The sequence below is a fragment of the Drosophila melanogaster genome, chromosome 2L, assembly GCF_000001215.4.
Source record: "Drosophila melanogaster chromosome 2L".
NCBI classification, from domain to species: Eukaryota; Metazoa; Arthropoda; class Insecta; order Diptera; family Drosophilidae; genus Drosophila; species Drosophila melanogaster.
The window spans coordinates 12,721,937-12,749,742 of NT_033779.5; the positions used below are offsets into that span (position 1 = coordinate 12,721,937).

Genomic DNA, 27,806 nt, shown 5'->3' on the forward strand with positions numbered 1-27,806 from the left:
GGGTGCTCATTAATAAAAAGTAAATGACAAGAATTTTCGAGAATAATTGCTATGAATTTCTATATGAAACTTTAAAAGCTTAATCCAAATTTAAGAAATTCATTTGTATTTTTGCTGTTGCAAATGCAATTGATTTCTACTTGCTTCTACTAAGTTTTCCAAGCAAATGTATTTTAATAATTTATGTACAAAAATTACAAGTTTCACTTAAATCAATATAAACAATTAAAATAACACGCAGTGCAGAATTATACACTCATTTTCCATCCGACACCCACTGTGCCCGCGAAATACCAGAAAAATACTAGCAATCAACTTCCCACTGTCACGATTAGCGGTTGTTGTAGTTGTGCGGCTTGGGAAGGAACAGCTGTTGGCCCGAAAATATAGATCCGTTTATTTCCTTGCCGCTTTACAGTTACCACATCGCCCGATATAGCATACGCATATAGCCCAATTGCACGTGGAGGAGGTTGCCGAGCAGTCGAGTAACCATGGCGGATGACACTAGTTCGCCGATGGACAGATTCTGCGGATCCACGTTCTGGGTGAGTGCATCAGCAGTGGTGTTCAATCCGAATGCATAGTGTAAATGTATGGTTTCCGTGTGTCCAACGAACAGAACGCAACAGAGACATGGTATACCAACGATCCGGACTTTACGCCCTGCTTTGAGCAAACGGCGCTGGTCTGGACACCCTGCGCCTTCTACTGGGCGTTCGTGATCTTTGACTTTTACTACCTGAAGGCGAGTTTGGACAGGAATATACCGTGGAACAAGCTGAACGTGAGCAAAGCTCTGGTGAATCTGGGTCTGCTGGTAATCACTGCCCTGGACCTAATTATGGCGCTGGTCAAGAAGGGCGGCGACTCTGAGCTGCCGCTCTACGACCTGGATGTTTGGGGTCCCATCATCAAGTTCGCCACCTTCCTGTTGCTCTTCATATTCATCCCGCTGAATCGAAAGTATGGCGTGCAGACCACGGGATGTCAGTTCATCTTCTGGTTCCTGCTCACTGTGCTGTCGATTCCCCGCTGCCGCACTGAAGTTCGACTGGACGCGGAGCGCCAGAAGATTCTGAATTCGCAACAGCCATCCGAGCAGGACTTTTCCTGGGAGGAGTATCAGTTCGTTAGCTTCTTTATCTTCTTCACCTTCACCAGCATTATGCTGATCCTGAACTGCTTCGCGGACGGAATGCCCAGACAAACCAAGTACCAGAGGGGTGAGAACGAGATTCCCGAACTGTCAGCCAGTTTCCTTTCCCGCATCACCTATCAGTGGTTCGACAAAATGGCCCTCAAGGGCTATCGCAACCCGCTGGAGGAGAAGGATCTGTGGGACCTGAGGCCGCAGGACAGCTGCTCCGAGGTCATGCCCATCTTCGCCCACCACTGGAACCAGAACGTGCGCAAGAACTACAAGAACAAGGCGCGCGTAGAACCCAAGGCGCAGTTTAGCAATGGCAACGTGACCTTTGAGAATCCCCACGGTGAGAAGAATGGCCGCAAGAAGGGCATGGCCAGTATTATGCCGCCAATTTACAAGTCCTTCGGAGGCGTCTTTCTGTTCGGCGCCCTAATGAAGCTGTTCACCGACACCCTGACATTTGCCCAGCCCCAAGTCCTGAGTTTGATCATCAGCTTCGTCGAGGCCCAAGATGCCGAGCCCGAATGGAAGGGTATCTTATACGCTGTCCTGCTTTTCGTTTTGGCCGCTGCACAGACCTTTATTCTGGGGCAATATTTCCACCGAATGTTCATTGTGGGCCTGCGAATCAGGACAGCTTTGATCAATGCCATCTACCGCAAGGCCCTGCGCATTTCGAACTCCACCAAAAAGGAGTCCACCGTGGGCGAGATCGTCAACCTGATGGCCGTGGATGCCCAGCGATTCATGGAACTGACAACCTACTTAAACATGATCTGGTCGGCGCCACTGCAGATCGGTCTAGCCCTGTATTTCCTTTGGCAGCAACTGGGACCGTCTGTGCTGGCCGGTTTGGCTGTGATGATTATCCTGATCCCTGTGAACGGAGTGATTGCCAGTCGCATCAAGACCTATCAGATCAGACAGATGAAGTACAAAGATGAGCGTGTTAAGTTGATGAACGAAGTACTGAGTGGCATTAAGGTGAGTGGCACTAGGACTAGGGATTAGGTAGAAGCCTAATCTCTTAAGTATAACAATTATCCTCTGTCATGCTGACTGCTGTCAGAAGTCGATGCTATGTCGATTCTATGCTAACCGTTTTTATAATCCACATAGGTGCTCAAATTGTACGCCTGGGAACCGAGTTTCGAGAAGCAAGTGCTGGACATCCGTGACAAGGAGATTGCGACGCTGCGCTCCACTGCCTACTTGAACGCGGGCACTTCGTTCTTGTGGTCCTGTGCACCGTTCCTGGTAAGATATGCCAGCCCTGCAGGGCTCTGAGTCCTCCGAGATTTCTTTACAGCTGACTGAGATGAGTTGGACGTGTAGCATTGGACTAATCTGGCAAATATATGTACTTCGTGTCCGAACAAACAAAGGTTTCCTTGGTCACGTTCGCCACTTACGTGCTAACCAGCGAGGCGAATCAGCTGAGCGTCGAGAAGGTGTTAGTCTCAATCGCCCTCTTCGACCTCATGAAACTCCCGCTGACCATCCTGCCCATGCTGAGTGTTGACATAGCCGAGGTACAGCTCCCGCGATGGCGATGGATTAACAACCTCTTCGGCTATGGTGCACCTCTCCGCCTCTCCTATATCCATCAACTTCAGATCAAGGATCAAGAACGAACATTTTATCAACGCCTTAAACGAAATTGTGTATTATCTTTTAGGTTTCATTAGTTACATTCGCCACTTACGTTTTAATTGATGAAAATAACGTGCTTGATGCCACCAAAACCTTTGTCTCATTATCATTATTCAACATTCTACGATTTCCGCTAACAATGTTGCCCATGCTGATCACCAACCTGGTGCAAGTAAGTTACGCCCGATTGCAATACCAATTACTACCACTCTAGTCGATCACAGTGTGGCTGAGGGATTCCACTTTCCTTATAACTTTTGCCGATCCCCGGCGCCACTGTGATCGTCGATTTTGTGCCGTTTTGTGATTGTGATTTATGTTTATTTACTTAATTTGAATTCTTTTTTAGCCAAATCGAATTTACACCGAAATGTATTCCCCTAACCAAAGATCCTCCCCCCTACCCTGCATTAAATCCTTACACTCATTTATACCGAAATTGTATGCTCATCGTCACAATCGTGTGGGATTGAAAGTTGTCCGAACCAAACCAGTTCCGAATGGTCATATATCTGGTGGTTGGGTACCCATTTCATCCGTTTCAATAGCAACCATTTGTTTGGATCTCGAATATGCGCTTGCAGAGGGCATTTAAGGGGGATTTAATTAAAGATATAACGATGTTATGGAAATTTGTCTGAAAGAAAAATGTGAAAATGTGAAATGCAAGTTGGTTGCAGACATATTATAGGGCACTTTTAAATATGATACAAAATCCCTTTTTAGAGTTAGTCATATTAACTCTTCGCATATGGCAATTCCTTGCCCATCTGCAGGGGTATATAAAATCCTCGGAATAGCCGAGTATATTCCATATTCATTCAGATTTGGATTGATGCATTTTTCCACATATCCACATTATCTTCCCTTTCTTTGCCCAAACCTATTACTAACATATTTTGTGTATGAAAATTTACCTATTTGGCGAAACAATTTTAACTGATATCCCATATTGCATGTGCGAACGAATAGACGCAAGTTTCCGTGAATCGTATCAATAAGTTCCTGAACAGTGAGGAACTGGATCCCAACAGCGTTCTCCACGATTCCTCTAAACGTAAGAAAATTCAAGAAGTTTGTAAAGATCTTGAAGTTAAAATATATCCCTTATACATACAGCCCATCCAATGAGCATTGAGAACGGCGAGTTCTCGTGGGGTGATGAGATCACGCTGCGCAACATTAACATCGAGGTGAAGAAGGGCAGCCTGGTGGCCCTGGTTGGCACGGTCGGTTCCGGCAAGTCGTCTGTAGTGCAGGCATTCCTCGGTGAAATGGAAAAACTTGCGGGCGTTGTCAACACTGTGGGCAAGTTGGCCTATGTACCGCAGCAGGCGTGGATTCAGAATGCGACGGTGAGGGACAACATCCTCTTCGGGCAGACCTACGACCGAAAGCGCTACAACAAGGTGATCGACGCCTGTGCCCTGCGTGCCGATATCGACATCCTGTCAGCCGGAGATCTCACGGAAATCGGTGAGAAAGGCATTAATTTATCAGGTGGCCAAAAGCAGCGCATCTCGTTGGCTCGTGCTGTGTACAGTGATGCCGATCTGTATCTGCTGGATGATCCTCTCAGCGCAGTGGACGCCCATGTGGGAAAGCACATCTTCGAGGAGGTTATCGGACCCAAGGGTATATTGGCACGAAAATCCCGCGTGCTGGTCACCCATGGTGTGACTTTCCTGCCCCAGGTGGACAGCATCTATGTGATAAAGATGGGCGAGATCAGCGAGAGCGGCACATTCGATCAATTGGTCAAGAACAAAGGCGCCTTTGCCGACTTCATTATCCAGCATCTGCAGGAGGGCAATGAAGAGGAGGAGGAGCTTAATCAGATCAAGCGCCAGATCTCTAGCACCGCAGATGTCCCTGAGCTGTTGGGCACTGTCGAAAAGGCCATTAAGTTGGCGCGCACGGAAAGCTTGTCCGATTCCATGTAAGTACATCTTTATAAAGGACTTTAAAGTAATCATTTGACTAAATAAATGAACTTTATTTTTTAGCTCCGTTACATCCGCTGATAGTTTAATGGGCGGAGGAGGAAGTCTTCGCCGGCGAACTAAGCGACAGGACTCCCACGATTCCGTTGCCTCAGCCGCTTCCCTGAAAAAGAAGCAGGAGGTCGAGGGCAAGCTGATTGAAACTGAGAAATCGCAAACCGGTGGCGTGGAGTTCGCAGTGTATAAGCATTATATCAAGAGCGTTGGCATTTTTCTATCGGTTGCCACATTGGTACTCAACTTTGTATTCCAAGCTTTCCAAATCGGCTCGAATCTGTGGCTCACTCAGTGGGCTAACGATCAAAATGTCGCCAACGACACTGGCCTCAGGGACATGTATCTGGGTGTTTATGGTGCCTTCGGATTTGGCCAAGGTAAGTCCATTGTGATTCGATTTACTTTTGAAATTCTTCGTTTGAAGTTATTCTTCTTTCATGTTCGTTTTGTCCATTTGGTTGTTTTATTTTAAGTTTGTTTCGTTATAATTTTATACTTTTAACTGTATTGCATGAGTTTTGCTGCTTTATTTTGCCCTTTATGTTTATGTTTTTTAGTTTGCATTTTTGTTTCCGCTTCATTTGTAAGAAAAATGGTTTCAAAATTTTAAAACAAATTGTATGAGGTAATACGAAGAGCTTTAACTTATAAAGAACTTTAAAACGATTAGTATCAAATGTTTTCAAGCTTTGAAACCATATTTTCTACATATTTTTAATGTATTCTATGTTTGGTTGGGGTTTTTCATTTATGTTTTGCTTACCTAATTGCTTTCTTACTTTGGCGCCAAGAGAACACATGCTGCTCAGCTTCCAGTAGGCGGTTTGAATAACATTCAGTCCCGATTAGAATACCTAACTAGCTAACACTTTCTTCGGCTTTATACACAAAATTTAAGAAAATGCACACATATCCTAAAGCACTAACAACAACTCAAAACAAATTAGATTTTATATTGCTGCACGCTTGGCAAACTGAACACAAAAGGCTTTTCATATTAATAACTGCTATTAATATTACTACCACACAAAAATGTTTTGAAAATCGATTTTTGGTTATCGATCTATTTAGATTGATATAATCGTATATCAGAACATTGTAGTCCGATCACTATACTAACAGTTCTCCTTTTGTGTGTGTATGTTTGTGTGCGTAAATGTGTTGCATAGTAAATAATATTATTCACCAATAATATTGTGAATACCTTCCGACCCTACCTAAACAAAAAACTAAAATGATCGAAAAAATCGAAACAAAAATCGATTAAATATCGAATTCTAGTCGCGACGAACTTCTTCTCATCCCTCGCCATCTCATTGGGTTGTCTCAAGTGCTCGCAGTTGTTACATCAGACCCTACTATACTACAATCTCCGCTGGCCAATGGAACTCTTCGACACGACACCACTGGGAAGGATTGTCAATCGCTTCTCGAAAGATATCGATACAATCGATAATGTGCTGCCATTCAACATTCGTGTCGTCATTGGTCAGGCATATATGGTAATTGATTGGAGTTGATCCATGCACGGCAATATTTAATCTATCTGGAATATCGGATCATTCTGTAAATCATGGACAGGCTTGGCTTATCATGCACTACCATACAAAACTAATATTAACCAAACCCGTAATAATCTTCCTTCGTGCTCTTTATTTTAATGAAATTACATTTTTTGAATTGCGTTGATTTTTTTATCATATAAATAATTAATAATGATTTAATAGTTATTTAATGTATGAGTTTGTTAAAATAAGAGCACGTCTGAATATACTTCGTCGGTGGACAAGAGGTTCTGGTAACTAATCGGTATACCCGTGTTGTCGCTCTCTTCGAAGTTGTTACAGGGTATCTATCCACCCTGATCCTTTCATTGGGCTGCGTTTATAGCGCCCGCTACATGCACAACGTGCTGCTCCATGGCACTTTGCGTTGGCCCATGGAAATGTTCGACATCACACCTCTGGGTCGCATTGTCAACCGTTTTTCCAAGGACGTAGATACAATTGACAATACACTGCCACTCAATTTGCGGGTCGTCATTTTGCAATTGTTTGCGGTAATTATTCCCAAAAAAAAAAGTATATGTCCGATACAAATCGCCATCGCCCATACTCAGATGCATCTGAGTTCTGAGTACAGCTCTTCTCTGTAGGTTGTCAAAGCTTTTTAGAATGTTTTGTCCACGCTTTTGCCTAGAAAATCAATTTAAATTAAATCGAAAAAAAAAAAATACAGTATAATTCGCTTAGCTGCCTCGAGTACTTTGCACAATGCCTCGATGCAGGTAACTTAAAAATGCAGCTAACTTAATTTTTTTTTTTCTATTTTCTATTTTCTATTCACACAAAAAAATGGAAAAATAATGCAGATATCTTGCCGATGCAGCTAACTATCGATGCAGCTAAGCGAATTATACTGTACATTTATAATTTAACCTTCCAGTTACCTCGTACTTCTTTTGCTCTCTCACGCTGGCCCTCGGATGCATCTTCTGCTCCAAGGTGCTGCACGAGACGCTCCTGTCATATGTATTCCGATGGCCCATGGAACTGTTCGATACCACGCCCCTCGGCCGCGTTGTCAATCGCTTCTCAAAGGACGTCGATACCATCGACAATGTCCTGCCGATGCTTTGGCGCATGGTCATCAGTCAAGCGTTTGCGGTAAATGTCTATTAAGGAGCGCGTTTCGAAGCTGCAAAAGTTTTATATCCTCATTTCTTTCATAAAAACAAAAAAATTGCATTAGTTCCACGGACAGATTTTCAAATTGGCTGATTAGTGCAATTAAAAATATGAATCTTTTCTAAACTTATTGTAAGAAACGCTCCGTGCACGAATCTGAATCTCACGCTTTTTGTTAGATACGGTTGAAGGAAATCCTAGGGTATGTGATAGTTTGTTGCACAAACCCTTTCCCTTAGAATATATCGATGATACACACACTAACTGGTTTCAATTGGCACAATCCCAATGGAAAATCCTATCCTAATGCTATGTGGCACTAACTTCAACGATATATGTTGTGTATTTATATGTAAATATGAACACTAACCTGTTTAAGGTGGCTTACACAAACAATGTTTAGCAGCATGATCAGTTGAATCTTAAGTTCTGTTTAGAAAGTTAGTTTCTCCCTAAATCCCAAATGTAATGCATAGCATCTAAACCGATTTACGTTACATGCAGTGCTATCCAAATATTTATCGGGCCTCGCCTTGGCCATCGGAGGACTCCATTGCTCAATGAATGTATTCAACAAGCTGCTGAACACAGGCCTCAAGTGGCCAATGGAACTGTTCGATACAACGCCATTAGGTCGCATTCTGAGTCGGTACTCGAAAGATGTCGATACGGTTGACAGTGTACTGCCCGCGATAACCGTGCAGTTGTTGAACACATGTTTCGGGGTAAAGATTGACCCTTAACCTTCAGCCTCCACTGCCTGATTCTAATGGAAGTGGGAGATGCTTAGCTTCCAACCCTGAAACCTAACAAAAGCTGCATACCACTAACTATGAAAACTGCACGATTCTTTTAATTTACTAATTATATTTCAACCTGCATTCTATTTAATTCCTTGCAACATCTTTAATTCTCACTTTATGCCATTCTTTCCCAAAGCATTTCACTATCAAACAAACTATCATAAACCCTACCCTTCTTCACCATTTAAGCCTTATACTAGATTTCATTAGTGCCTTGCAAGATATTTTGCCTTTTATTTTGGATCAAAAGCGCCTTTACTTATTATTCTATTCATATTAATTAGAAAGCCCATATTTTGGATGTGCGAGTTGTGTGTGCGCGACAGCCCGAAAGGGGAACTCAAACTACTTAAGCTTAAGCCCATTCTTAATCAGGGGGCAGGGTCACCAAAAAAAAAACACTCTGCAGATGTACTGGTCTCAGAGCCCTAAGTGTTAAGGTTTATTTATAAGTGGGAGCTGCCATTATGCTTAGGTTGAACGGCCAGTTAGCTAAATGATATTTGTAAAAGATCGCCTCATTCCGTCATTCGAATATCGAGTATCCCAGACATTCACCGAGTGCTCACGTGTGCACACCTGTTCCGCTCTTCCATATTTCCGATTGTCCCAGGTGTGCTAGCCTACTTTGCGGTGGTCATCGTCTACCTGGGCGGCTTCCAGGCGGCAAAGACCATTCACAATGAGCTACTGGCCGTCATAATCCGAGGCTCCGTGTGCCGCTTCTTCGACATCACTCCGATCGGGCGACTCTTGAACAGCTTCAGTGGCGACATGGATGTTGTCGACGAAGAGTTGCCCGCCACCATGGACTCCTTTATGACCTTTATCTTTATGGTATTTGCATAATTGATTTCGCTCATTTTTTCAGTATATTTTTTCTTTTTCAAAAATACAATTCGATCGCCGACGTGTGAAGACGTTTTTATCGTGCTCCGCACAAAATCGGTTGTTTTGAGTGAAGTGAACGCCAAATAAAATAAACTAAATAAAAAATCTGAAAGCGAAAGAGACGCTCTATGCGATGCAAGATCGCTTAAATACATAGTGAATTGTTATCTTAAATAATAAAACTATGAGTCAGAATGACACTCGCGCCCAGCGTCAGCGCGAGCATGACGAACGCCGACTCTCAATTCAGCGCAACAACGCGTACTTCTCCTACGTCTCACCGACAATCCCAAACGCAGACATCGAGCGGTCAATAACCCATAGCCCAGGAAACCTTCTTCTACCAACAAATCAAGAAAGAGCCCGCTCCTGCTCTCCCGCTCTATTGGCTCCGACAGAAGCCCCGCTACCTCCAACAACAACAGCTGGAGAGGGACCGGCAGCCCGCTCTGCCTCGTCATCGGCTGCACCCGCTCACGGTCTGACTAAGTCAGCGAAAGCAAAACCGCTAGCAATAAACGGTACTGCTGCACTGCCAGCAAAACAAAACGAAAACGTAAACAAAAAAGCTGGGTCGACCTGGCAGACTGGAATGGACCGCTACATTACAATAAAGCGAAAGCTCAGCCCGGAAAATTCAGATTTGGGAAACAAGCCGAAAAATACACGCGACAACTCTACCTTGATCAAAAATGTAGCCCCTGCAAATACCAACAGATTTGCCTTGCTGGTAGATACCGCTGAGGACGTGCCGCTGGGATCCGTTGATATCGAACCGAAGAAAACAAAGCCTCCGCCAATATACATCCGCGAGAGGAGCACAAGCCGTCTTGTAAATACTTTGATTGGCCTTATTGGGAAAGATAGCTTTCATATAATTCCCCTCGTAAGAGGTACTATCAACGAAATCAAACTTCAGACGAAAACGGAGGACGACTACAGAAAAGTCACAAACTATTTTACCGCACAAAAAATAGGCTTCTACACCTACCAGCTTAAAAGCAGGAAGGGCCTGCAAGTAGTCCTGAAGGGCATTGAGTCTGATGTTACGCCCGAAGAGATAACTGAGGCGCTAAAGGAAAAGGGATTTTACGCCAAAAACGTGTTCAATATCAAAAACAGAAACAGGCAGCCCCAACCACTCTTCAAGATTGAGCTTGAACCAGAAAACAAGCCTCCTAGAAAAAACGAGGTTCACCCAATTTACAAACTCCAGCTCCTTTTGCACCGTAGGATCACGGTAGAAGAGCCGCACAAACGCAACGCTCCTGTACAATGTACAAACTGCCAAGAGTATGGCCACACGAGGTCATATTGTACACTTCGCCCGGTGTGCGTAGTCTGTGGAGATCTCCACGACTCCAAACAGTGTCAAATTAACAAAGAAAATGCATGCGAGAAAAAATGCAATAACTGTGGGGGCAATCACACAGCAAACTACAGAGGCTGTCCAATCTACAAAGAGCTGAAAAACCGTCTTCACAAAAGAATGAACACGGCGCGGGCACACCAAGGATCAGCTACCCTGATACCATCAGAGACAAATCCTGAAGTAATTTTCTCGAAAGCAGCTAGTTTCGCTCCCTGGCCTACATTCAACACTAACAAGACAACATTTGCTAACGTTTTAAAATCAGGTATGACGCCTCCAACCCAAAACTCCCGAACTCCACATGAAGTGCACACAAAATTAGACACACAACAAAACTATCACCCAGCTGCGCAGCAGGAAACAAAAACTGAAGCTATGATGCAAGCCTTACAACAGAGCATGATGGAATTTATGACATTTATGAAGACCACCATTCAAGACATGATGCGTAATCAAAACCTTTTGATACAAATGCTTGTAGCCCAACAATCAAATAAATAATGGCTACCTTACGCATAGCTACGTGGAACGCCAATGGCGTTTCACAGCGCAAACTTGAGCTAGCTCAATTCCTACATGAGAAGCATATCGACGTAATGCTTCTTTCGGAAACTCATCTCACAAGCAAATACAATTTTCAAATAAGAGACTACCATTTCTACGGTACAAATCATCCCGACGGAAAAGCACACGGTGGCACCGCCATACTCATAAAGAACCGTATGAAGCACCACTTTTACAAAGAATTTGCGGAAAATCATCTTCAGGCCACATCTATCAACATTCAGCTGGATGACAACACTCTCCTTACACTAGCGGCCGTATACTGCCCCCCCCGTTTCACAGTATTAGAAGCTCAATTCCTGGATTTCTTCCAAGCACTAGGGCCACACTTCATTGCAGCAGGCGACTACAACGCTAAACATACTCACTGGGGATCGCGACTTGTGAACCCAAAAGGAAAACAGCTTTATAAGACGATAATAAAAGCCACTAATAAACTTGACCATGTTTCCCCCGGGAGTCCTACATACTGGCCATCAGACCTCAATAAGCTGCCAGACCTGATCGACTTCGCAGTTACGAAAAATATTTCCCGCAGTTTGGTTAAAGCTGAATGTCTGCCGGATCTCTCATCTGATCACTCGCCTGTACTAATTCACCTCCGCCGATACGCAGAAAACGTGAAACCACCAACCAGATTGACCTCTAGTAAAACAAACTGGCTCAGGTATAAAAAATATATTAGTTCACATATTGAGCTAAGCCCAAAACTCAATACTGAATCTGATATAGAGAGCTGCACGTGTGCATTGCAATCCATCCTTACTGCAGCAGCTCTTACTGCAACACCCAAAATAACAAATAATACAATTAATTCAAAAAAGACCAACGTACAAATCGAGCAACTCGTCCACGTAAAACGTCGCTTACGCAGAGAATGGCAATCTTCCAGATCCCCAACTGCAAAACAAAAGCTAAAAGTAGCCACACGGAAACTGGCCAACGCTCTGAAACAAGAAGAGGACGACGATCAGCGCCGATACATAGAGCAACTCACACCAACAGGCACAAAACAAAAGTCACTGTGGCGAGCCCACTCAACTCTTCGCCCACCGACTGAAACCGTTTTGCCGATAAGGAATTCATCAGGTGGCTGGGCCCGTAGTGATGAAGACAGAGCCAACACATTTGCCGCTCACCTACAAAATGTGTTCACGCCAAACCAGGCTACTAGCACATTCGCGCTACCGTCCTATCCCGTAAACCGCCATCAGCAACACACCCCAATTGTGTTTCGTCCTAAAGAAATAACTAAAATAATCAAAGACAATCTCAGCCCGAAAAAATCCCCCGGCTACGACCTTATAACACCGGAAATGATCATCCAGCTGCCACATTCTGCAGTTCGCTTCATAACCAAGCTCTTTAATGCCATCACCAAACTTGGTTACTTTCCACAACGATGGAAGATGATGAAGATCATAATGATTCCAAAGCCTGGTAAGAACCACACAGTCGCTTCATCTTACAGACCAATAAGTCTACTCTCATGCATTTCGAAACTATTCGAAAAATGCCTGCTGATCCGACTTAATCAACATCTGATATACCACAATATAATCCCAGCCCACCAATTTGGATTTCGCGAAAGCCACGGAACCATTGAACAGGTGAATCGTATTACAACGGAAATAAGAACTGCATTTGAACATCGCGAATACTGTACAGCAGTATTTTTAGACGTATCCCAAGCATTCGACAAAGTCTGGCTCGACGGCCTAATGTTTAAAATTAAAACATCCCTACCCGAAAGCACACACAAACTTCTAAAGTCTTACCTCTATGACAGAAAGTTTGCAGTGCGGTGCAACAATGCCACTTCCACTGTTCATACAATTGAGGCTGGAGTCCCGCAAGGCAGCGTTCTTGGGCCAACCTTATACCTCATCTATACAGCCGACATCCCTACAAATAGTCGCTTAACGGTATCCACATTTGCCGACGATACAGCTATCCTTAGCCGTTCAAGATCCCCTATCCAAGCTACAGCACAGTTGGCACTGTACCTCACCGACATTGAGAAGTGGCTCTCTGACTGGCGAATAAAAGTAAACGAGCAAAAATGCAAGCACGTGACGTTTACGCTAAACAGACAAGACTGTCCTCCGCTCTTGTTGAACAGCATACCACTCCCGAAAGCAGACGAGGTAACGTACCTAGGAGTACACCTAGACAGAAGACTCACATGGCGCAGGCACATTGAAGCCAAAAAAACCCAACTTAAACTCAAAGCCAACAACTTACACTGGCTCATCAACTCTGGTTCTCCGCTCAGCCTAGATCACAAGGTCTTGCTCTATAATTCTATATTGAAACCAATCTGGACCTATGGCTCACAGTTATGGGGCAATGCCAGCAACAGCAATATTGACATCATTCAGCGAGCACAATCAAAGATTCTGAGAACCATCACTGGGGCACCGTGGTACGTTCGGAGTGAAAACATCCAAAGAGACTTAAATATCCCATCAGTTACCAACGCAATCACGGAACTTAAGGAAAAATACCATAGCAAGCTTCACACGCACCCCAACCACCTAGCGCGAGGTCTAATCCAGCTCAGCAGCCGTTCCCGTCTCCGGCGAAAGGACCTACCAACCCAGCGAATAAATTATTAGGGCCGTTTAAACATAGAACAGTTGGAAAAATAATACAACTGTTCAAAAAATACTTGTTATAGTTAAGATTTTTAAACTTATTGTTAGTTCTTATACAAGAAGATTCAATAAATAAAAGCAAAGTAAAATAAAAAAAAAAAAAAATTTTTTCTTTCCACCCCTTTATTGTTATTATTGATCGATAACCTTTGATTTGTAGCCCTTAAAAGAGTTACGGTTTGTACTTGCAGAACTTTCGTTGTAGAAAGATTTTGCCCACGTTTTCATTCATATCTCTAGCATTTGATATATCTCTCTATATCTCATTTGATCTCTCTATCTCTCTATATATATTTCTTTAAACCACATCGAATCAAGCTAGGTCTTTGCAATTACGGCGCCGCCATATCACTTTTCACAGCCACCCTACACGCCTCATCCAGAGTTTTCCATCGACTCTTTAACAACATTATGCATTGTCCCTCCGAGTTTTTCGATACCACGCCCAAGGGTCGGATTTTGGATCGCTGCTCCAGCGATGTCAATTGCTTGGACTTGGTAATGCCGCTCAATATAAGAATGGTCATGAGCACGGCATTTCAGGTAATCTCTATATGCAGAGTTCAGCAAGCATGTTTTATACTTTGACCTATTCTTTTTTTTTTACCAAAGTTTGTCATCAAATTGGGAATTTAAAGCATCAGAATTTTCAGTTTTGTTTCAAGGGCCAAACAAAATATTTCAGCCATTTCAAATGTACCTCTTAGCAGAAGCTTTGTTTCATTTTGTTTTGTACCAAAAAGAATCGTTAACCTTAATACTAATTTGTCTTCTAACCCTTGTCCCAAATCTTGTATTCAGTCGTTGGAAAATAGACCACCAAATCTGTTTAAATTACATTCCGATCTTATAAGGATAAATTCCCTTTAATATCCCAAGTCTTCAGCTATATAGGCAGTGTGGTTATCGTTTACCTGGGCGCCCTGATCGGTACCCGGAAAATATTTATCCAGCTATTCGGAAACATTTTGCATGCCCCACAAGCCTATTTCGACATAAAGCCCCGGGCACGAATTCTCGATCGTTTGGCAAACGATATATACAAATTGGATGTGGTATTGCCAGAACTAATACGCGTGTTTAACTCGCAAGTATTCCGGGTACGTTCGCTGTGACTAACCAACAATCCAAGCACTAACTGATTTCGACTAACAAATGGTATAACCATCATTGTACAAACACTCAGCCCGTAGCAATTTGGAGCTCCCTGGCATTCCACATCCCTAGAGCGTAGTATGTAAATAAGCATTCCAAACAACGGGGCGGGCGCATGTTGTAATCTCGTTCTTTTGTTAATTTATCTTAAGATTACTTTTCCTGTGGTTGTCTTTCTTTTTCTTGGAATCGTATCTTGTGGGCCAAGGACTCGAAAAACTAGAAAAATTACTGCAATTTTATTCAATTCTTAGCAAAAACTAATACTTTAATGTAGCAAATCAACAGAAAAGTTACCAAATCGATTTTCAAATGCAATAACCAAGTAGAATGATTAAAATTCAGTGAATTTTTTTAGTTTGAGAGTAAGCCAACTCTGTAGTCTTTTGGGGAATTGGCAGGCCGACCTCTATACGATTTTCCTACTCGAAGAGACCTTCTCGAGCATCGAGTTCAGCCGGTTGGGCTATTGCTATACCAATCGATGGGAAACCTAACTCTTCATTCATACTGAATTGCCTAATCGCAGGTTTCACGTCATTCTTTTCGGACCTGGCTCCGGCGCTGGGTAGTTTGCATGCCGCAAAAGTCCTGCACTCGATGCTCCTCGAAAATGTGCTGAGAGCACCAATGACCATGTTCGATACGACGCCGGTGGGTCGCATCTTGTCCCGATTCTCGAAAGACGTTGAATCGGTTGACCAGAAAATGCCGCAGGTCATTAATGATTGCATTTGGTGTGCATTCGAGGTAATTTCACAGCACTATGCACTAGGAACCGTCTTCAAATTGCTACAAAACATCGAAAATAATTCCAGTGACATTAACCCTGTGCATATAAAACGACTAACTAGTCCAGATTAATAATCCTCATTAGGCGGCGCCACATGGCATCCCCTTCTCTATATCCTTTCTTATCCTTATTTTCGACATCATCGAGTAAAGCGTTTGATCCAAAACAAAGGCGATTCCATTATAAATTTCTATTCATCATGATTTTCCTATTAACACCCTGCACTTTTCCGCACGTATGATCCCTTCGGTTTGACTGAACAGCATTTACTTACATTGCTATTTTGCTATTGGTTAGGTTCTGGCTACCATTGTGGTTATTAGTCTGTCCACGCCAATTTTCCTGGCCGTGATCGTGCCCATCGCCTTCCTGTACTACTTCGCCCAGCGTTTCTACGTGGCCACTTCCCGGCAGCTGATGCGTCTGGAATCCGTATCCCGGTCACCAATCTACTCGCATTTCAGCGAAACTGTCACCGGAGCATCGACTATTCGTGCCTACAATGTGGGAGATCGGTATGTATTTGGATATCATCTAGAAACTAAAGTCTAATGATTTTTATTTATTTCATTGCTTCAGCTTTATTGAGGAATCTGATGCCAAGGTGGACAAGAACCAGGTTTGCAAGTACCCGTCCGTGATTGCCAACCGTTGGCTGGCCATTCGTTTGGAGATGGTGGGCAATCTGATTATTCTGTTCGCATCGCTTTTCGCCGTCCTGGGAGGTCAAACCAATCCCGGCCTGGTGGGTCTGTCGGTAAGCTACGCCCTGCAGGTGACCCAAACCCTCAACTGGCTGGTGCGCATGTCATCCGACATCGAGACGAACATCGTGTCCGTGGAGCGCATCAAGGAGTATGGCGAGACAAAGCAGGAAGCTCCCTGGGAGCTGGAGCAGGACAAGAACAAGCCCAAGAACTGGCCACAGGAGGGACGCGTTGAGTTCCAGAACTTCCAGGTGCGCTATCGCGAAGGCTTGGATCTGGTGCTGCGCGGTGTTAGTTTCAATATCCAGGGTGGCGAGAAGGTCGGCATTGTTGGTCGCACTGGTGCCGGCAAATCCAGTCTCACATTGGCCTTGTTCAGGTAAGCATATTATGGCTTTTGGTTTACGTTATCATCATTAATTCTTGATTTGCATTTAGAATAATTGAAGCTGCCGGTGGTCGCATCTCCATCGATGGCGTGGACATTGCCTCAATGGGTCTGCACATGTTGCGTTCCCGCCTGACAATTATCCCCCAGGATCCAGTGCTTTTCTCTGGTTCGCTGCGCATCAACTTGGATCCCTTTGAAATCAAAACCGATGACGAAATCTGGAAAGCTCTAGAGCTGTCGCATCTCAAGTCCTTTGTAAAGAGTTTGGCAGCTGGTCTGAATCACGAGATTGCCGAGGGTGGTGAGAATCTGTCGGTGGGCCAGCGCCAGTTGGTTTGCTTGGCGCGTGCCCTGCTGCGTAAGACCAAGGTCCTGGTGCTGGACGAAGCCACTGCCGCTGTGGATCTGGAAACTGATGATTTGATTCAGGTGGGTGTTATATACTTATATACATTTTAATTGCTATAAATTTTTTTTTTTTTTTTTTAATTTTTATTATTTATTGAATCTTCCCTTTGTGTTAAGAGACTAACAATAAGTGTTCAAATCTTAATCTAACTTAATTAACTTTCACTTAGTGATAGTTTTTTTTTTTCATTAATGCCCTAATAAGTTTATTGCTGGGCTGGGAGGTCGTTGCGGTGCAGCCGGCTTTGACTGCATACTCGGATTAGTTTTCTTGCGAGGGGATTTGTATGGGTGGTCAGCTTTTCGTTATACTTCGTTTTTTTCTCAGCTATTACTTCGATTACTAATTTGATTTTTAGGTCTCTGTGTATGTTTTCGTTCCGAAGGTACCACGGCGCTCCAGTGATAATTCTCAGAATTCTTGACTGTGCTCGCTGAATAATGTCTATGTTACTTCTGGATGCGTTGCCCCACAGCTCGGAGCCATAAGTCCAGATAGGTTTTAAGACGGAGTTGTATAGAAGAGCTTTGAACTCCAGACTAAGTGGAGAGCGAGCATTTATGAGCCAGTGGAGGTTCCTTGCTTTAAGTTTAAGATGTTTCGATTTGGCTTCTATATGTTTGCGCCAAGTGAGCCGCCTGTCCAGATGAACTCCCAGATATGTTACCTCGTCGGCTTGTGGAATGCATATGTTATTCAAGACCAGTGGTGGGCATGTTTGTTTGTTTAAGGTAAAGGTAACCTGCTTGCATTTTTGAACATTTATTGAAATTCTCCAGTCGGCAAGCCATCGTTCTACAGATGTTAAGTGTCGGGATAGGAGTGCCGTGGCTTTTATTGGGCATTTCGAGCGACTGAGTATCGCGGTATCATCAGCGAACGTGGAGGTTGTTAGATTGTAGTCTATGGGGAAATCCGCCGTATACAGGGTGTATAAGATTGGACCCAGTACACTGCCTTGCGGCACTCCAGCTTCGATTGCGCAATCGCGTGAAGTGCTTGTATCGCATCTTATTGCAAACACTCTGTTATATAGGTATGACTTCAGTAGCTTATGTGTGTTTTGGGGCAACAGCTTGATTATTTTAAACAAAAGTCCATCGAGCCACACTCTGTCAAATGCCTGCGCGACGTCTAGAAAAATGGCTGTGCAGTATTCTCGATGTTCAAAAGCAGTACGAATTTCTGACGTGATTCGGTTGACCTGTTCGATGGTTCCATGTTTTTCTCTAAAGCCAAATTGATGTGTTGGAAGTGTGTTGTTTATTCTAAGATGAGGGCTAATCCGAAGGAGTAGCATTTTTTCAAACAGCTTTGAAAGACATGTTAGTAAGCTTATCGGTCTATATGATGATGGCTGCGTTTTATCTTTTCCTGGCTTTGGAATCATTACTATGGTCGACTTTTTCCATTTTTGAGGGAAGTATCCAAGCTTGGCGATTGCGTTGAACAACAGGCAGATGTGAAGAATAGCACACTTTGGGAGTTCAATGAGCATTCTTGGAGTTATTAGGTCGTAGCCAGGCGATTTTCTTGGGTTCAGTTGCTCTTTGATAACCTTTGCTAGTTCACATGGTCGGAATTCAAAGGGTTCTTGAGGATCTAGATTGGCTGCTATTAAAGGAGGGAGAATAAATGTGTTGGTAGAGGGATTTGGTCGGAATACATTTTGTAAATGGTCAGCGAAAGCACTGGCTCTTTCTTCATCACTTCGAAACCAGGTGCCAGAGGGACTTCGGAGTGGCATAATTGGCGCTATTGGAGTCTTTAGGTTTCTGTGAGCTCTCCAAAGAGGGTACTTAGTGCTGGTGGGAGAGAGTTGCTCGATATATGAACGTTGGCTGTTTTTTTCCTCTTGTTTGAGAGCATTGGTAAGCCTGCGTGTGGCTATCTTAAGCATGTGCTTAGTAATTGGTGATCTATTAGACTGCCAATCCCTTCGTAGGCGTCGTTTATCTAATACCAGCCGCTCGATTTCGCGATTAGTTTTGATGTAGTTTGGTTTTGCATACGTCACTGGCGGGGTTGAAGCCTTTGCAGCCGAAACTAAAATGTTTTCAAGAGTTTCCGTTGACTTGTCTATATCCTCCTTTGTAGATAATGCCGTCGTTAGTTCTATGTGTGAACAGACATACTTTTGATACCTTGGCCAGTTTGTTCTAAAATTTGTGAGTCTATACGGTGGGTCGACGATGTGGGGGCGAGTTAGCATATTTAGAAAAACAGGTGAGTGATCTGATGATAAATCTGCTAGTGCTTCGGCGGTGACCATGTTGCGGGGGACATGTTTAGTAATTGCAAAATCGATCAGGTCTGGGATTTTTCTTGGGTCTGCTGGCCAGTATGTAGGCTTACCCGGGGATACATAGTCTAGCTTGTTTTCTGGCTTCGTAAGCGCATTGTACAATTGCTTACCCTTTGGCGACACAAGTCGAGATCCCCAATGGGTGTGCTTGGCGTTATAGTCACCCGCTGCGATGAACCTGTCACCTAGTGTGTTAAAGAATTCCATGAATTGATCCTCAGAGATTGGAAAGCGCGGTGGGCAGTAGACTGCGGCTAGAGTCGTTGAACCATTGTTGAGTTTTAAGGCTATGGACGTAGATTGTAAGTAGTTTTTGTCAAAATTGTTTAAGTGGTGGTGTTTTATGCGATTTCTGATGAGTATTCCAGTGCCTCCATGAGCTTTACCATCTGGATGATTTGTACCATAGAACAAGTATCCTGGTATATGAAAATTGTTTTTATTTGTGAGGTGCGTTTCTGATAGTAGCATTACGTCGATGTTTTTTTCGTAAATGAACTGTGTGAGCTCTTGTGTATGCCGTGAAACGCCATTTGCGTTCCACAGAGATATCCGTAGGGAAGCCATTATGGGGATTTTGAAGATACAAGAAGTTGAATCAGGATATTTTGGTTTTTCATGAGCTCTTGCAAAGTATTTTGCATGAACGTCATGAAGTCTTTCATGCTTTGCTGTAGGGATAGCATCATAGCTTCGATGCCACTTTGTTGTGTTTGTTGGATGTTTGTCGGTGTATGTTCGGAATGAGCAGTTCTTGTCGGTGGGGCGGGCACTTCTAGTCCGGATTTTAGGGCGCTAGCGAAAGAAATTGTTGGAGTAGTGCTTGGGACAGTTAGGGGTGGTTGAAAAGTCGGTTGCGGAGAGTAGAAATTGACTTTGTTGTATGTATGTGCTGTGGCAATACGTTTGTTTAGGCGGCTCTTCAATTCTTTGTACACCACACAGCCTCTGTAGTTTGCAGTATGTTTTTCCCCGCAGTTACTGCATTTCTTCACAGACTTATCGTCCTTGTTTTTGGGGCAGTTTGCGGTAGTATGAGGTTCGCTACAGACAACACATACGGACTTAAGGGTGCAGTATGCCTTGGTGTGGCCGTATTCTTGGCAATTAGTACATTGAACTGGATTGATACGTTTGTGCGGCTCCTCCACGGTGATCCTCCGATGTAGCAAGTACTGTAAATTGTATATTGGGTGCACTTCGTTTTTCTTTAGTGCCTGGAGCTCTGGTTCGAGTTCTATTTTGAATAGTGGCTGCGGAACTTTGTCTTTGTTTAAAATATTAATAGCTGTCTTTGCAGAAAAGTTTTTGGCCTTCAGAGCCTCAATTATCTCAGCTGGTGTCACTGTTGCTTCAATGCCCTTAAGTACTACCTGTAGCCCTTTGCAACTTTTTAATTGGTATGTGTAGTAGTTTTTACCAGCATCATTTAGGTATTTAGTCACTATACGGTGGTCTGCTTCTGTTTGGATCTGTAGTTTTATTTCATGAATATTTCCTTTTTTAAGTGGGATAATGTGGAACTTGCTGTCACCAATCAAAGCAACGAGTTTATTTACAAGTGCATTTGTACTTTGTTCTCGTATGAAAATTGGTGGAGGCCTGGTCTTTTTTGGTTCCCCTACCGTTTTTTCGTTGGGTTGTTCGGTCGCAGAATCAGCCAAGATAGCATATCGGTTTGAATTATTTACTGCAGAGTTTTCATTGCCGTTGTTGGTTCGATTGATTTTGGGTTGATTACCTGCCTTATTGTTTTGAGGGCTGAGCTTTCTCTTGATTTGGATGTAGCGATCCATGCCAGTCTGCACAGTCGAAATCGACTTCTGCTTTTGTTTTGATTCTTCTTTACGTGCATTATTGTTGTTGCAAACGGTCAGTGCTGCTGAATTATTTACAGCTGGCACAGCGATAATTAGTTGGGCCGCTGACGAAGTTGATGTTGTGGCAGTTGCCAGTGAGGTCACTGCACTCGTTATTGCAGTGTTACAGTTACCCGGGACGGTCGTTTGGCGCTGCGAGAGGAGCGGGGTAGGAGAGGCGGTCTCTTCGCTCCACGACTTGTGAGCCGAAGCAGGCAGAGAGGGAGAGCAAGAACGCGGTCTGTCGTTCGCTGAGGGCAAAAGTTTCGAGTTAGTTGAAGGTGAGGGTGCTCGATCACCGATTTGCGGTGAGACGAAAGAAAAGTATGCATTGTTGCGTTGTAAAGAGAGCCGACGCTCGTCTTGTTCACATTGTCGCTGAGAACGTATGTCGTTTTGATTCATTGTTCTAAGTCCACATATAACAATTACCAGAACAATATGGAATAATTATTTATTTTAGTAAATAATTACTATAGTCAATAATTGTTAGTTGTGCAAACTGCACTTTACACTTTGTGTTTAACTTTCACTATACTGTTGTAGTTTTTAGAACTTGCTATTCGTAGCTTGAAAGAAACACGTCTCCACCCGAAGACTGTAGCAATGCCGAATTGCTATAAATGGACTGAATTTATTTCCTATAGAAAACCATCCGAACGGAGTTCAAAGAATGCACTGTTCTCACCATTGCCCATCGCTTGAACACTATTTTGGACTCGGACAAGGTAATCGTGCTGGACAAGGGCCAGATCATCGAGTTCGCCTCGCCCACGGAGCTGCTGGACAATCCCAAGTCGGCCTTCTATAGCATGGCCAAGGACGCCAATCTAGTTTAAGATCCATGAATGTTAACTTGAAACTCCACGAAACTCAAACGGAAGAGTGAGTGCCCCAAAACAACAAACTTTAGGAATATAGATGTACGAAAAGAAAATCATTCAACGGTAGCTTTAAGCCATTTGGCACTGACAGCTCTACCTCATGGCTAGAACAAGCAACTATGAGACAAAGCAAGCAAACAAACACAACAATGGAACAATAAGCGAAAGAAATTAGCAAATACCAACTAAATGTTCATTAGACTAAGCGAAATAATTCAAGCCAGTTGCGCCTTCGTCGGTTACGCTATGTTCGTTTTTATTATGTATATGTATGTATTTACATAGTCAAGTGTATTTTTCTATTGTCTATTGTACTTAGTTTTCTATGCAACAAGAACCGGTAACAGCAGGAGAGATGGCAAGTTGGAGCATTATACCGTAAAGAAAAAAAATAACTCTTATGTATGCCACATATTTATGTACTTAAATTAACAAATCAGAAGATTGAGATACTACTTAAACTCCCTCAAGAATTTTTGCCTTCAACTGATAAGATCAGTACGAAAAACGGTCAATGTAGTTAAATCAATTTATTGAAACTTTTGTAGATTGTATACTTATATCAAAAATAAACAAAACAAAATCCCAATGAAATTTAAATGTGTTCTTTTTATCAGTTTACCTAATGAGGTAGCATTATCAATTATGAAAAAATAAACAGTGCATTTAGCTTTAAATGTATTGTCATCTTCGAAATCCTTCGAATTTCTTTTCTTTTTTGACAACTTAAAGCTGGTAGCCTCACATTTTGCCTGACTAATATGGCAGCGAACGGCCCATAAATTATATTTATAAGCGCCGAAAAGCAGTATAAACTGTTTGGAGACAATTTCCAGGCACCTATTTACACCCATCCACCTTGAGATATATGTATTTATTTTAGATATTTGCCGGCAGCCACCCACTGAAAATGAGCATTCCATTTGTCTTTATTTAGGCGCGGACACAAAATGGTTGCTCGGAGGCTGCATTTATTGACAATAAACAGGTCATAAATTACGAATTGAATGGTCGGCGCATTAGAGGCCGACTTCTTTACCAAATTTCTAAATACAAGTGCAAAAAAAAAATATTTGAAAAAGTCCTTGGCCAGGTCTTACTCGTTTATTGTTTTTATTTCAGCATGACAAAACGAACTTCAAAGTGAAAGTTGCAAGGCCTTTGTATTTCCTACTTGTGGGGGCGGCTCAGAGGGTGGGGGGGCGTGGCAGCGGAGTGCACTTGAAAACAAAAAGCGTAAAGTTATTAAAGGTTTTGTGTGCGCTTTGTGTGCCCGCTTTCATGTCACTTACACTTTTGGCCATGTTTCAAAGCCAGCCAGCTTTTAGCCAGCCCCTTCGCCGGTTTTCAAATGTGTGTGCTTGCCGCCTGGTCTTTTACTCGGTAATCTGGAGAATGGCTTTTGCATATATCTCGTCGCGAGTTTTGGGAGCTGGGGAGCTGGGGAACGGGAGCAGAAAACTTCAAGCGTGCGGCAAATTCAATTTGGAAATTTCAAATGTTTTGCTTATTTTGCAGCCCCCCCACATCAATGCATACATTTTGTTTTTTTTTTTGTTCTTCACTGTTTGGAAATTACATTTTTTATGAAGGGTGCCCGGCACCCGACTCCTGGAGTGTCAATCCCCAAGTTCAAGACAAGAATGGGAGGGCGTGGCCCGGCGCCGTCCCTTCTCGAACTCCTTTGAAAGTTGCATTGGCGAGAGTGATCCTTCCCTCCACCCCCCAAAAAAAAGGGGGCCAAATGAATATTTTATTGCCCGCGCATCAGAGGCAGCCGAAAGCGAGTGAAAGATTTTTGATGTATGGCAAGTTGGTGCCCAGAAATTGGCCACCCGCCGTGCAACAGCAGTCCTAGGAGCCCATTGAGTAACCGAGCACAGTGGGAGAAGTGGGGAATCTACTTGGCCAGGGAAGGAATTCCATTGCTCATGTTCCTCAATATGTATTTCTTATCAGTGCTTTGCCCACCGTGCGGAGAAGGTACAGGATCCCTTCGTGGCGCACGGCCATCTCCTATGGTCGCTGTGGGATTGTGCGTGTCACGGAACTAAAGAAAATATATTTGGAGGACCCTGCTCCAGATGCTGGGGGGCAGGTCCTTCGCCCGGCTCACGCATCAAAGGAGCCATTTCGGATGTGCCAAAAGCTCCATGGTGGATCTCATGCGGCGCTTCATTTTCTATTGCTCTCCAGTTGCGCGTACTGCATCAAAGTGTTATATAAAAATAAACTCGCATATAAATATTTTCACATTTTATTTTCTGTAATTGAAAGTGTGGGCAAGGGAAAATATTCCGGTGAAGGGTGGGAAAAAGTCAAGGGAGTGAAAGTGCGTGTCCTTTATAAAAGGAAGCTACTTTAAATTGTATTGAAATGTTTTAAAATTGTAAAATCATTTTACTTTAAAGTTTAAGCTATTTTTTGTCAAATTTAATTTGTAAATTTGTAAAGTATTAAGTGTGTATTTTATGTATGTATGTATTTTGTAAACTAAAATCCTCGCTAGACTTATTTATGTTATTTACTGAACTTTTACATAACAAATAATTAATCTATCAGTCAGTATTATATTGTCAGAAATAAGAGTATATAGTTTTCTATAACCAACCAAACCAGTGTTGAAGAGTTTCACACAAATCCAGTTTTTAGGTAGTTGGGTGGGCGAGGAAAACGGCAAATTATCCAAAAACCGAATCACTGTCGGACACCAACTCCCAAATGCTTTCATTCGGCATCCATGTTCTGTCTGTGATGCAAGGCATATGGAAATGGGACGCTAACTCCCGCAGAGGTGACACTCAGCATACGGATTTTATAGCACGCTTTTTAGCGCCTCCTCCTTCCATGTCGCACTCTGTCTATTTCGCTTTCTATTCAAGTGACATCCAGCTGTCTAGGTGTGAGATGTGCGGGTGTGCGTGAGGCCGCGATGCGTGCACTTGAAACAATTTCTGGAATCTTGAAGTTCAGATAGTGAGAAACTAAACGAAACTAGACTTAAGAAACTACTTAACATACTGATCATAATATCCATTTCACTTTGATTCTTCGATTATTGAAGAAGGCTGAAGGCTTCTTAAATTTCCCCCTTACTTTCATTTGAAGGACTTCAGATTTTCTTGCAGTGCACGTGAGTGTGTGAGACCGTGCTAAAATTCATTTGTCAAAAGGATTACCATGGTAATAGGGTTTTAAGCATATCCTGGCAAACATTCACAGCTTTTTTGCGTGAACCATTCTTTTTTTTTGGCTTTTTTCGACTCGCATGGCTGCTTCACATGGTTTCGGTTTTGGTTTCGGTTTGTTTTGCATTGTTTATTTTCGGTTGCCGCGGCCACAGGTGGTGGCTAATTAAAAAGCGGGATTAAGCAATTATGACTGACATTTGTATAACACACATAATCGCACCTCGCACCTCCGCTCAAGCCCAAGCACTTGGCTCACCTTTGGCAAACAGATTTATTTTGGCAGCAAGCTGCTAATAAATTGACTGCAATCAAAGCTGTCATAAGTTGAGCAGGACAACGCCCACGCAGCCTTTGCGGCAGGACAAATAACTGAGGTCACGTTCGCCTGCGACAGGCAGAGGTAGGTTCTTGAAAGGGATCCTCCAGGGTCACCTTGGCAAAACCTCAAAACTTATACTCCTAACTACCATGTCCTGCAATCAAATGGCTGAGAAACTACTACTTTTTAGCTACACCACCTTATATTTGGCTATAATCCATTCTCCGTTAACGACGCCCATGTCCTGGCGTGCAACATCCACCCGCAGCCAAATGACAGCTTAATCGCCCAAAAAATCAAGCCAAGCGGAGACATTGTCCTCAAGGATTCCTGCTGGCTGCCATGTGTCGCCTTTGCCATCATCTTTTGCCGCTGTGGGAAACTAACTCCCCGGAACCCCCGGGAAAACCCTACACTATGTGTGTGTGTGTGTGTGAGGCTCCAACGAGGCGAAAATGTACAAATTGTTGTGATTTATTTTAACAGATTTTTTGTTAACCCAAAAAGATGGGATAGAAGTATTCGCTACTCTATTGATGAATATGCTGGTGGGTCACTCACATGTGACAGAGACGTCGAGGGAAAGGGGGTTGCTTCCGAAGGGGGTCTGGAGAGCCCGGCGCGTGACAATGCGCCAATGTGTGGTCAAGTGCGCACGACTGAGCCGGGGGAGCCCCAAAGGAGACTCCATCAATTTGTTCCCAGATGGAGCATGGAGCAGGATTGGAGGTGTGGGTGCGAGCACCAGTTGCTGGGGGACGGGGGGAGGTATGGAGCAAAAGTTAACGTTAACAGGTTTAACCAGGCTAAGGACAAGTGTGGAGACAGTGGCCAGAAAAGCTGATGGTTGGAGTGGGGGGGCCCACAACTGTGGTGTGGATGATGATGGGGCACCCTCATCATTAGTGCGAAATGCTTGAGTTTTAACTGAAAGATTTAGATGAACACGTGTCCCACAGCGACTATGTGCTCATGATGGCCATCAAAGGCGTGCCCGGCGGGGGACAAAAGTTTTACAATGAAAAAATGGACCAATAACAAATGCATGCTTTTTTTTATCGAATTGCGCTGTTTGCTTTATTGTCTCAATATAGGTGTATATTGTGCATAATCCCCATTGGGTACGCCCATGATAACCATAAGATTTCATCGGTGAGATTTCCCAACCGAGGACGGAAAGGCTTCACTTTAATGTGAATAGCATTGTTGCAAAATGTTTAGCAAATCTGATATCCTTTTTCCTTTGTTTTACAGAACAAGTGAAAATTTCTCAAAAACAGGAGTGAGTTTTCCCTGAATAATGGCTTTATCTTATGATTATCTGTGCTGTTTGGAATTATGTTTGATTGTGCACTCAAGCTACCTTCAAAGTTAATTGGATTCACATATATGTATGGAACCATAGGTAGTTGATTAATAAAACCAAAATGTTGACCTTAACTAATGCAATCAAATACAGCAGAAAAGCGAATTAGCTTTTTTTTTATCAGATGTAAGTGTGAATTTATGGAATAATCAAATTATGGCTAATTCAATGCCGATACTTTTTCATTCGAAAATCGCCATTAAATCCCCTACATTTTTTTCCTGCGAACTTTGCCATCAAAGGCAATTATTAGGAGAAAATAATAAAATTTATGTTGCTCAGGACTGGCCCGAAATGCCAATTAGCGTTTCCATTTGGATTTGGTAGCCTCTTAATGTGGAGCTCTGTTCTCACTTACCTTCCTTAGATTTTCCACCCAGCTACACCCTCCCCCCCTTTTTTTCTGATTACAATTGGCGTGGTTTTTCCCTATTTAGGCTAAACAAACGAAGCCCCGGGATTAGGTTCCTTTTCGGGGTATCTATGTCAGCATTAGCTAATTCTATAAAGCAGCTTCTGCCCCTCGTGTCCTCATGCGTCCTTCGTCGCCGCCTTATGAAATATTGCAGAACACTTTTTTCGCATTTCCGTGCGCGGCAGGACGAGATTGGGGAAGTTGTCAGCTCCGGTTCCCACAACGGAGATGCTGC

At 43.3% G+C, this 27,806-nt stretch overlaps 1 protein-coding gene and 1 non-coding gene across 19 annotated transcripts in view, besides 3 other annotated features; both read left to right on the forward strand.

The window, feature by feature from the left end:
• MRP (Multidrug-Resistance like Protein 1) overlaps nt 1–27,806 on the forward strand; it is a 47,502-nt gene that overhangs the window by 2,892 nt on the left and 16,804 nt on the right. Inside the window, exons 2-13 of one of the 18 annotated variants that reach the window (NM_205977.2) lie at nt 419–548; nt 623–2,134; nt 2,270–2,407; nt 2,536–2,682; nt 3,776–3,860; nt 3,923–4,742; nt 4,810–5,180; nt 7,995–8,215; nt 16,023–16,240; nt 16,305–16,811; nt 16,871–17,252; nt 22,044–22,871. In NM_205977.2, coding sequence (NP_995699.1) covers nt 495–548; nt 623–2,134; nt 2,270–2,407; nt 2,536–2,682; nt 3,776–3,860; nt 3,923–4,742; nt 4,810–5,180; nt 7,995–8,215; nt 16,023–16,240; nt 16,305–16,811; nt 16,871–17,252; nt 22,044–22,235 — 4,647 coding nt within the window. In that variant the 5' untranslated portion in view covers nt 419–494 and the 3' untranslated portion in view covers nt 22,236–22,871. Of the gene's footprint in view, nt 1–336; nt 549–622; nt 2,135–2,269; nt 2,408–2,535; nt 2,683–2,828; nt 2,976–3,775; nt 3,861–3,922; nt 4,743–4,809; nt 5,181–6,084; nt 6,306–6,641; nt 6,863–7,248; nt 7,470–7,994; nt 8,216–8,906; nt 9,131–14,099; nt 14,321–14,656; nt 14,878–15,461; nt 15,683–16,022; nt 16,241–16,304; nt 16,812–16,870; nt 17,253–22,043; nt 22,872–27,806 lie in introns of those variants that run through there. The other 17 variants (NM_205980.2, NM_205973.2, NM_205979.2 and 14 more) reach the window with 17 other exon arrangements.
• Nucleotides 3,021–3,089, forward strand: mir-9382 (mir-9382 stem loop). The gene has a single exon (NR_144666.1). It is a non-coding gene; the product is annotated as a mir-9382 precursor RNA (primary transcript).
• Nucleotides 7,039–7,224: a mobile genetic element.
• Nucleotides 9,189–13,882: a mobile genetic element.
• Nucleotides 17,293–22,011: a mobile genetic element.